The following is a 12205-nucleotide window of genomic DNA, read 5'->3' on the forward strand; positions in this document are numbered from 1 at the left end:
ATGTATCCCCCTCTGGGTCGTAAGAGGTGACTAGAAGGGGATATTCTCAAGATGTTATCGTCATGAAAGCGTGGTTTGGTGACCTCTAGAAGAATATTTCCTCGGCGGTATTAGGTTTTCGAGGCTTAAGGCGTCTTTCTAGTCGTATTTTCCTGTAAAACAATAAGCACTACATTACTGCTTAACCGCATCTTTTTCCGCCATACGGGATCGAAGATTTGCAGAGAGTTCTAGACTTTTTACTCTTTCTCCTTGATATGTTTTAGCTCTCCAGAACTTCTTGCATCGTTTCTTCCAAGTGATCAGCTCTGTCTTTACAGGGAGAGACGAGATTTCTCCCCATCCCTCGTCCTTTAACTGGGCTTGGGACCGACACTAGTAAGTACATCGTGCCCACAAGAGGCGGAGGTATAATCACTACCACTACCCATTCATTTAATAATTTGTAATAAGAACTTTTTAATGATTGTATTAAGAGTCATGTCCTCTCATTATTCCACATCTTTCCCATAATACTCATAACATAATATGTAATTCGCCAGGGCAAGAGAACCTCAAGAAAATATTTGGTGCACAGATGCTAATCCACCAGCCAGCGATTTCGAGTGACCGATCAAAATCTGAACAGATTCTGGAACTTTGAGAGTTTTATAGCATCTAATGGCAATGCCTTTTGTGATCTTCCCTGTGTTGAAATATCTTATTTAGGTCACATTAGCTAAACTCTGAGGCACTGTTGTTAATGGAAGCCTTGATTCGGGATGCAAATACTTTAAATTCACCGCTGACTACCCGCAACTTGATTTTCCTTTGCTTGTAATTAAGAGATGAATCAAAAACTTCGATAAAGACTTCCTCAGGAAATAACCCCATTCCTTTCCGACTTATTAACCGACCTCGGTTCCATTCTAATAAAACCATGTGAGATCGAGCCTTCTCCTGTTCCCTAGCCGTTATCCTAACAATATTAAATTCCTAAGCTCATATTCATTCCTGGTTAGACTTAATGTTCACCGTGCACTACGCCTTTTGGTATGGGCAAGAAAAAAATAATTTTCATTGATTTTTTCACTTTCAACTTTGTCTTAGACAATATGACAATGGCTGAGTTATGTACGATGTTAATCCTTATGCAACGAGTTCCTGCGATGAATTGTGAAAACGCCATCCATAGGGTTAATGTGTGAGTTTCAGTGAGCATCGCAGACTAATATTTAATAGCACATTCTGGCTCAGTAAGGAAATAAACAGGAAATAACCTCAGTCTTCATTCCCTTCGCAAGCCTCTTTAGTGACACCCACGCCGCCTGTGAGCGCTAATTTCGGAACTATTGGGAATCGAACCAGCCTTCGGGCTGAGGACTCAACATACACTCTATATTTGGTATGACTTAGAGGCTACAGTTGGTCATGATCCTCATGTACTTGCCAGTTTGTAGAAATAACGTCGTATTAACACATAATTTCAGCTTTCCGGCGACTCCGGATTTTGAAAGGCAATGTAGTAGCCGTGGCCTTAATTAAGGTGCAACCCCTGCATTTTCCTGGTAGGAAAATTTTGTAACCATGTTAAACTATCTTCAGGGCTACTGACGGCGGGGCTCGAAACCGTCACCTCCTGAATTCAAGGTCACACGACTCGTACGGTGCAGCCAACTCGCTCAGTAACGTGGAATCAGAGCAAGCAAGCTGATTGTGATTTATGGGTCGTGATATCGTAATCATAGCAATGGGACCCCCCGTTTTACGCGGAACACGAAATACAGAGACATGACATTTCATTTCAAAATTCCCACGTCCATTGCCGGGATTCGAACCGCGGCCTCCTTGATGACAATATCACTCGTCTATCACGCCCCTTGCGTTGATTTACTTTGATAATATGTTTTCCTGGTGTCCCGTAGTGATAATGTGACTAGTAGCTTGACGCACCTCAGCTTGTCACAGAATTACCCAGATAAAAATTTTGTAGGCATTTGTTTAATGTCACATCAACTCTGATTTTCGGTGACGGTGGAATAGGCAAGGGGGCGGTAGTGGTCATGTTTTCAATTAAAGCACAGCCTCGACACTTGTTTGGTATGAAAACAATAAATATCGGAAAACCATCCTCAGGGCTGCAGACGGCAGCACAAATAGGCCCTAACACATTGTCTGGTGTCACGCTGTGTAACTCAGACTGTAAAGCCTTGGCTTTCTGAGCCTAATCCGACATTTCGATATCGGCTCAATCCGGTTGTATTTGAAGATGCCCAAATACACTAGTCATACGTCGGAAATTTTACCGGCACGTAAAAGAAGTCATGTGGGACAAAATTCTGATAACTCGGTATATGCGAAAACCGTGAAGTAGCTAGTGTATGTAAATACCATTTATATTAATATTATTACAATGCCTAGTTGACTGGAAAAATTACCATCCTTTACGAATAGATTTCTGCTGAATTATAGTTCCCATAAGAGACTTTATTGTACCACTGAGGTGTTACGACTGTCATTGTATCTGTTACCATTGTTAATGACCTGTAGATAAACAGGAATTGAAAAACGAACTGACCTACCTCGAGGGAACGTAATTTAACCTGGCTGGTCCTAATACACAAGGTTAATTTTGTAATTTCGCGGCAGATATCACGATACTATAGTAAATTTTTCACGTTACCCAGCTGATTAGCGCCTGTACTTAGAAACCTGCTTTTCCGCTCGAAGTCCCGGAGACGAACCCCGGTACGCTCGATAGTTACTAAAAAGTTTCTTAAATGAAACCGACCTCTGTCAACGTATTCCCAACGAGCGAGTTGGCGGTGCAGTTAGGGTCACGCAGCTGTAAGCTTGCATTAGGGGGACAGTGGATTCGAACCCCACTCTCGGCAGCCCTGAAGAAGGTTATCCGTGATTTCCCATTTTCACACCAGGCAAATGCTTTGGTCCGCCTCTGTGGTGTAGTGGTTAGTGTGATTAGTTGCCACCCCCGGAGGCTCGGGTTCGATTTCCGGCTCTGCCACAATTTGAAAAGGGGTACGAGGGCTTGAATGGGGTCCACTCAGCCTCGGGAGGTCAACTGAGTAGAGGTCGGTTCGATTCCCACCTCAGCCATCATGGAAGTGGATTTCCGTGGTTTCCCACTTCTCCTCCAGGCAAATGCCGGGATGGTACCTAACTTAAGTCCACGGCCACTTCCTTCCCTCTTCGTTGTCTATCCCTTCCCATCCCCCCGCAAGATCCCTGTTCAGCATAGCAAGTGAGGCCCCTGGGCGAGGTACTTGTTATCCTCCCCAGTTGTATCACCCGACTCAGAGTCTGAAGCTCCAGGACACTGCCCTTGAGGCGGTGGAGGTGGGATCCCTCGCTGAGTCCGAGGAAAAGCCAACCCTGGAGGGTAAACAGATTAAGAAAGAAGAAAAGAAAGCAAATGCTTGGGCTGTACCTTAATTGAGGCCACGGCCGCTTCCTTCCCACTCCTAGCCCTTTCCTATCCCATCGTCGCTATAAGACCTATTTGTGTCGGTGCGACGTAAAGTAAATAGTAAAAAAAAATGTGTATTCCGCGACGCTAAGGATGTTCTTCTAGGGGTAAAATGCAGGCACTCCTCTCTCCGTCTCGTAATGTCTGTTGTATTTGCAGGGTCGTTGAAATAACAGAGGACCGGGCGAGTTGGCCGTGCGGTTAGGAGCGCGCAGCTGTGAGCTAGCATTCGGGAGAAGTTCGTTCGAATCCCACTGTCGGCAGCTCTGAAGATGGTTTTCCGTGGTTTCCCATTTTCACACCAGGCACATTAATTAAGCCTAAGGTCGCTTATTCCCTATTCCTAGCCCTTTCCTGTCCCATCGTCGTCATAAGACCTACCTGTGTCGGTGCGACGTGAAGCAAAAAAAAAAAGCATAGGATATTCTGAATGGAAATGAAAATCCGCAGCCTGTTTCCAGTTTCAAACAGGTCGGGAATTGAATAATTGAAGCCCCCATCCAGTAGCGAGGATAGGAATTGATATGATGATGATGATGATGATGATGATGATGATGATGATGTTGATGATGATGCTTGTTGATTAAAGGGGCCTAACATCGAAGGTCATCGGCTCCGGATAGGAATTGTGCCAGCTGCCGATGCATGTCGCACTCCACTGGGGCAATAATTAACGACTGTCAGATGAAATGAAATGGTACTGGATAGTGTTGCTGGAATGAAAGAAGACAGGAAAACCGGAGTACCCGGAGGAAATCCTGTCACGCCTCCGTTTGGTCCAGCAAAAATCTCACATGGAGTGACCGGGATTTCAACCACGAAAGCCAGCGTTGTGAGGCCGGCGCTCTGTCGTCTGAGCCACAGAAGCTTGACAGTATTATTATCCAAATCAAAATACTTTTAAACACCGGTATTTAATAAGACGATCGCGTGAAATTTCAATCTTTAATCTCTCTTCAGTGCACAAGTAGTAATGACTACATGCTGTCAGCTGGTGGAGGAAGAAAACGGAACTGCTTTATCTATCGCATGTAAATCGCGATCCAAGATGCTTCTTCAGTAACCCCTTGCTAAGCAGGTCCGGGGGGTGTTCTTTTTTTTAATGCTGTTTGTTCGGGTTGTTGACCATTGTGGATCTTTTGCCCCTACTGGCACCATATTGTATGAACCTGCGTGTAATTGGAATGGCGGTAGTATGGAATGTTGTGTGTGAGGAAAGGAAGATTAAGGACGTCACAAACACCCAATCCCCAGGCCAGGGATATTAATCATTACAATTAAAACTCCTGACCCGGCCGGGAATCGAACGCGGGGCCGCCGGGTGACAGGTGGACGCATTGCCCCCTACACCGCGGGAACGGACGCGGGCGGGGTTACTAGTTAGTCCCGATTACAATTTAATGTTACATTACACTATATGAACAATGCTGAAGCACACGTGGGCCTACACAAGTGACTCAGGCGGTAGACTACCGTTCATGAGAAACCAAGTTGCCGGATTCGATCCCGGATCGCTATTTGAAGATGCTCAAATACGTCAGCCACGTGCCGGTAGTAATAGAACTCCTGAGGGACAAAATCTGGTAACTTGGCGTCTCCGAAACCTTAAATGTAATCCGAGGAAAAGAAAATTAATAACATTATTATTATTATTATTATTATTATTATTATTATTATTATTATTATTATTACTTTCTTTTTTAATCCGTTCACCTCCCGTTCAGAGGGTCCCGGGTTCGATTCCCGGCCGGGTCGGGGATTCTAACCTTAATTCGTTAATTCCAATGGCTCGGGGGCTGGAGTGTGTAGCGTATTCAGCATTAGAAATCATCCTAGGTAGGGCCCTCATCTCCAAAGACATGCAGGTCCCTAATAGGCCGTTTACGAGAAAAAGACCCGCACCAGGCCTCTCCGGAGGCCATACGCCATTATTATGATTATTATAATCCGTTCACCCTCCATGGTTTTTTTCCCTGGCACTCAGCGAGGAATCCTACCTCTGCCGCTTGAAGGACAGTGTCCCGGAGCGTGAGACTTTGAGTCGGGGATACAACTGGGAAGTAGTAGCAGTACCTCGCCAGGCGGCCTCACCTGCAATACTCAACAGGGGCTTTGTTGGGGAATGGGGAGATTGGAACGGATAGGCAAGGAAGAGGGAAGTAAGCGGCCGTGACCTGAAGTTAGGTACCATCCCGGCATTTGCCTGGAGGAGGAGTAGAAAATCACGGAAACCCACTTCGAGAATGACTGAGGTGGGAATCGAGTGACTCTTTGCTCAGTTGACCTCCTGTGGCTGTGTTGACCCCGTTCCAGCCCTCGTACCACTTTTCGAATTTCTTGGCAGAGCCGCGAATCGAACCTGGCCTCCGGGGTGGCAGATAATCACGTTCACCACTACACCACAACGGCGGACATTATTATTATTATTATTATTATTATTATTATTATTATTATGGAATTACTCTGAATACATTATTACTTTCCCGTCAACATTCAAGCCAGTTTCCCGAATTATTTTAGCTTAGGTAGGACGGTGGTTTTTGTTTCGGCTCAAAATACTTCTACATTTTTTTATTTACCTATTGTCAATTAAAAGAATTGTCTTCCCACTGATGAATGTTTTTAGGTCTGACTCTAGCTGTCGGTGGCCGCGGCCTGCTAGACGGGTCGTCTGGTCGTCACAGCCAGCTAGGGCCGTCCCTCTTTGTCTGGCGGCCGCTGCTCCAGCAGCCTACATCATATTGGGGCAGGTTATATACGCAATGAAGTCGGAGCTCGACTGTTAATAAAATGTTACATAAAGACCAAAACAAGTGCGTCATAAAAGAAAGGAGGGAGGGGAGATATACGGAAGGTAAGAGCAAGGAAATAACCGATGGAAAGAAAGACGTTAGTGAAGGGAGACGGAAGGTCGGAAGTAATGTGAGAACGAAATAAAAAAAAAGTGACGAAAGTTCGGAATGAAATCGTAGCTGGACGAAAGAAAAGATTGAATAACATTGAGAGATTGGGAGTCAGACAGTGTCAAAGAGAAGGTGAAGAAAGAGAGAGGTAATGCATGAAAGGAGAGAGATGAATAGAGAATAAGGGAGTGAGATTCGCCACAAATTCCCATTTGACTGGTTGCGTGTCGCGCGTTTTACTGCTCTGCACATCACGCCAGTTCGCCGTCTCGACCGGTCTAGGCTCACCTCGCCTCAGCTGGGTTCGAACACTCACTAAAACAAAGGCAAACAATGGTATAATCTGAGATATTTTTTTTTTAAGAATACAGTATAATATAATATAGTATTGAAAATTCCAAGACATCGTAAAATTTTAAATGCATCATCAGACTAGTGTACATTGGTTTCTACCGGCGAACAATCAAGGCAAGTTATCACCGCCTGACGATAAGACTTGCTTTCGTGTAGCAGTTTATGATGCAAACTTGGAATGAGTAGAAACATTGAGTAGTCTGTGTGACCTCGTATTGCGCTGCAACGAACGAATACCACCGTCACTTCCACCACCACCACAAGCAGCCAAAAGTCGTAAAAGTTACAACTCGGTCTGCTTCTCCCCTCCTTCCCCTACCCTGTAGCCAGCAGCACTCACCTAAGTTCGCGACGTGCGGCTTGCTTGCTTGCTTGCTCGCTGGCTTGCTGGTTGGACTGTGAACCCCGGCATTCCACTCACTCGCCAAGTGAGACGAAGAGAGGTCTGCCCACCGCAGGAATATCACCACTTCATTTGCCAGTGTGATTGGTGCATCGGTCGACCGACGTGGCGCTGGTATCGCGACCAATGCAGCCAGCTGCAGCTTGCACTATTCGTGCCCGTCTTAGGTGACATTAGTGTTGCGTTATATGGTGTGAGGTAGCGGGACGGTACGGGTACCTGCGTGTTCTGATTGGTGTACTCTGGTGATTGTTGAGCTCTCTATTGGTTTGTTATGGGGGTGTTCCACCACTAACGGCGTGTCTGTTTCATAAGTGTCTTGTTAGTGCAGGAAAGCGCAAGAAACCATGGGCGACCATGCAGAATTACCAGAAGGGCGCTTGGACACATCTGCAGCCAGCTCGAATGCTACAAGTAGCAGTTCTCAAAATCAGCGCACGCCCCCTAATTGTGCGAGATGTCGAAATCATGGATTGAAAATTCCTCTCAAGGGCCACAAACGGTATTGCAAATACCGCTATCACAACTGTGACAAATGCCTTCTAACAGCCGAGCGACAGCGAGTTATGGCATTGCAGACAGCTCTTCGTAGAGCTCAGGCGCAAGACGAAGCTCGCCTGCGCTCACAGGCGTCGGGTGTGAGTCCAGAAGATGCGACGACTGAGGAGAGTCCCGTGCCGGTAACACCTGTGGGTCCTGGAGGCGCGACCCGCTCGCTGGAGGGCAGTTGTGATTCCAGCTCGTCATCCCCACGCTCCACCAGCATGGCTATCTCTGTTCCCGCGGCCCGCAAGCTTCCCGCCCAGCCGCCTCTGCCGCCCATGCAGCCGCACACAGCCGCCGTTGGTAAGTGACGCGGGACACATCATATTTAGTTAACCCTATACGTAATGGCGCTCTCATTTGGAAACATGCATCAGTCAGTGACCTCACCTTAAATGGTACAGAAGTATTAAATATTATTAGTTATGACAGTAGTCCAATAAGGGTAATGTTCTATAATTCCTTACTCATCTGGCTAAACATTTAGGTCTTCCCTAATAAATGTTTGCCCAAATTTAAACCACTGTAAGGTGTAATTTCCAGAGAATTGCACTATGGGTATAGTATTCGCTGGTATTCCGTACGTTTATTGAGGAACCAAATTTGACAATGTTTTTTTTTTTTGCCACTGCATTGAAAAGGAAACTCTTAAGGATTTTTTTAATTTGTCTACACCCGCATGTTGTTTAGGCTCCGCCGTTGGAGGGCCCGAAATTTTAGAACTATTTTCTGTTATTATTATTATTATTATTATTATTATTATTATTATTATTATTATTATTATTATTATTATTATTATTATTATTATTATTATTATTATTATTAAAATTAGTTTTAATATTCTGATGTACTATAATGTTGTGCCAGTTGTCTAATTACTGTTATTTTCGTGATCATAATTATGAGCATATTTGCCCACCCGTTGCCTAGTAAAATAATATTCCTACAAAAATAGTATAGTCTATTTAACACTCACCGGAGATTGTTACCAATTTCAAATTATTTGGAAAAATTCAAGTAAAATCTTAGTTCATGTAAGAATTTGTGATTTTATTGACGGTAACATTCATTTTCACAGTCTTTGTGAGCGCAGTGTACCAGTATCTGGAAATTAGTTCCCTTGTACAAGTAGTATCGTCGAAATAAAAGAAATTAAACGGTACCATTAATTGACTAATTAATAAACAACATCATCTCGCATAATCAATTTTAATAGTTGAATGAATTCCCGTGAGTAGGTCTAATCTATCAAATTCTTGTAAACAATTGAACAAAATAGATTAACAAATGCCGTACATTAACAACTAAACGGAATATATGCATGAATTAGCAAATAAATAAATAAATGGTGTTGTTGTCGTCATTCGGAAAAGCCATTTCACTGCAATCTGAAGCACTAAATGAAACTTTACAGTTTGGCGTTTGTATTCTGAAGAACTGCGCCCAGCTTTTGAACTACTTGCAGTATTTCAATGATTTAATTTATTCCGCAGCAGTGGCTCTCGATAAATTCCTTCTTGTTTTTTAAATATACTTTCAAGCACATATCATTAAAATATTAACTTGGTGTGCTTTCATAGGGCTATATAAAATAATACAATGTAATGAATTGCCATGTGTTAATATTTATGATAACATCATAATAACCATTTCGAGAAATCTATTTTCATAAATATAATAAACATTTAAAATTGGAAATAATAAATCTGAAAGCTGTTTATCAAATTTTACCTACATTTTAAGCAGGAATCGGCTCAATTTTAAGAGAATAACTAGGCCTAAACACATTTATGAAAAAAGAAAGTTCAAAAATTTTAAGTTACCATCCGAGTACGGAAGTACTGTACGATCACGTCCATTAATAGACCGGTATCCGGAACATTCGGAACGTAAATACAAATTAAACCCGAATTTAAAGCCTGTTTAGATCACGTAGGCTATTTATAGACTTATTCAAGCTCTTTTCATAGTAATAATATACTGTATAATTTCACTAGCATACCATATGCTTAATTGATTTTCAAAAAAATATTTTCAAAGCTTTAATAACTCAGAGGACCCTACTACGCTGTCTTACGAATCTAGCCATAACATATTTGATGATATTATTATTATTATTATTATTATTATTATTATTATTATTATTATTATTATTATTATTATTATTATTCCGACTCGTTGGCTGAATGGTCAGCGTACTGGCCTTCGGTTCAGAGGGTCCCAGGTTCGATTCCCGGCCGGGTCGGGGATTTTAACCTTCATTGGTTAATTCCAATGGTCCGGGGGCTGGGTGCTTGTGCTGTCCCCAACATCCCTGCATCTCACACACCACACATAACACTATCCTCCACAACAATAATATGCAGTTACCTACACATGGTAGATGCCGCCCACCCTCATCGGAGGGTCTGACTTACAAGGGCTGCATTCGGCTAGAAATTGCCACACGAAATTATTATTATTATTATTATTATTATTATTATTATTATTAATAATGCGAACAGAGAGTGAACGAAACAGAGACAGCAGATTCATGTAGCGGACTTCGCAACCAGGCGCGATATACGCTTGAGAAAAACAAGCGAAAATTATTATTATTATTATTATTATTATTATTATTATTATTATTATTATTATTATTATTATTATTTTCACTGTATTTCGACACGGAAAATTTCTAGTCAATACCGCTTACTAGAAAACTGAGCAAGACAGAGATAAGACACATATCGTTACACATATGAATGAATGAATCAATCAATCAATCAATCTTGAACAACTTTTAGGACTGTCGCCCAGGTGGCAGATTCACCTAGTATTTTCTTAAATGGTTTCAAAGATCCTGGAAAGTTATCGAACATTTCCCATGATAAATAATTCCATTCCCTAATTCCTCTTCCTATACATGAATATTTGCCCCAATGTGTCCTCTTAAATCCCAAATTCTCTTCATATTATTGCCTTTTCTACCTATAATAACTTCAGTCAGGTTTACTCGGCTACGCCATTTCTCCGCTGACAGCTCGGAACATCTTGCTTAATCGGGCAGCTCGTCTCCTTACTCCCAAGTCTTCCCAGCCAAATGTTTGAAACATAATTGTAACGCTATTCTTCTGTCGGAAATCACCCAGAACAAATCGTGCTGCTTTGGATCTTTTGCAGTTCACGTATGAAGTAATCCTGATGTGGGCCCCATAGAGTGGAACCATACAATAATTGGGGTCTTACCACGGACTTATTCGCCCTCTGCTTTACATCCTGACTACAACCCCTAAATACTCTTATAACCATACGAAGCGATCTGTAACCTTTATTTACTACCTCGTTCGTTGATGTGATTACCCCAATGAAGATCATCCCAATGTTCTAATCTTAAGAAATGTTGATACGGTATATATCAATATAAGAGTAGGTCTATGTTTCATTATTTCAGAAGGATTAGAACCTGGGTAGGAGATTCATTTAGCCGTCTGCAGCTCGCTAGCATATGTGATATAGTTGCATTGAAAGAAAAAATAAAATGGTATGTTCCTCACATATCGCCTCTATGCTATATGTTGTTGCTATTGGCTTTACGTCGCACCGACATAGATATGTCTTATGGCGACGATGGGATAGGAGAGGGCTAGGACTGGGAATGAAGCGACCGTGGCCTTAATTAAGGTACAGCCCCTGCATTTGCCTAGTGTGAAAATGGGAAACCACGGAAAACCATCCTCAGGGCTGCCGATAGTGGGGTTCGAACCTACTATCTCCCGAATACCCTCTATGCTATAAAAGAACGCCATCGTTCGAAAATTCGAAGACACGCAAGCTAACACGTTGTTCCAAGTAATGTTAATCCAGGGGAGCACAATCGTTCCCCTAGGAAGGGAGAATGCTTCGTTTACAGTACTTGGCGATTTACTAGTCTATTTGTTACAGCATAAAAGCAAGTATTTGTCGCAGATTTCTTAAGACTTTTGAGTTCTGTCTGACGTATTCATGCGAATCGTGTCAGGACATCTGTTTTGCCTATCAGTGAGCTGATTCCGTACTTGCGTAATCCTGTCAACAGTATTTTTCCAGATTTATGAAGCACATGTACACATTGAAAGTGTGTTATTCAGTATCTCCAACAATTAATACTCAGACAGCTTTGGTGAACAGTCTTTCAGTCGTCCACTGTGCATTACCCTGTAATTTACAGCCAGCTAATTATATTTAATTAGGGTTAAAATCCCTTATAATTTCAATACGAACTTGATGACTCGTTTCTTTTATGTCCTGTATTTCATTTCTTCCATTTGTAAAATAATTCGTCATGAATGTGACAGAATACGTAGAAGATGAACAGAAACTAATTTTATAACTATTGACGGTATTTTATAGTCGGCCATTTGAAAAACCTACCAGAGATAATTTCTAGAAATGGAACTAGGCTATTCTTGCATCTAAAACCTAGTAATTCTTTACTTTCCGCCAATATAAATAAACTTGTAAGATATGTAACTTTTACCTCATATAAATTAGTTATGATATGGCTTTGGTGCTTCT

At 42.3% G+C, this 12205-nt stretch overlaps 1 protein-coding gene across 1 annotated transcript in view; it reads left to right on the plus strand.

Annotated features, from left to right (window-relative positions):
• Positions 1-7473: 7473 nt before the first annotated feature.
• LOC136863565 (doublesex- and mab-3-related transcription factor 1) overlaps positions 7474-12205 on the plus strand; it is a 488347-nt gene continuing 483615 nt past the window's right edge. Inside the window, exon 1 of the mRNA XM_067139945.2 lies at positions 7474-7972. Coding sequence (XP_066996046.1) covers positions 7474-7972 — 499 coding nt within the window. The remainder of the gene's footprint in view (positions 7973-12205) is intronic.

This window comes from Anabrus simplex, chromosome 2 (assembly GCF_040414725.1).
Source record: "Anabrus simplex isolate iqAnaSimp1 chromosome 2, ASM4041472v1, whole genome shotgun sequence".
Lineage (NCBI taxonomy): Eukaryota > Metazoa > Arthropoda > Insecta > Orthoptera > Tettigoniidae > Anabrus > Anabrus simplex.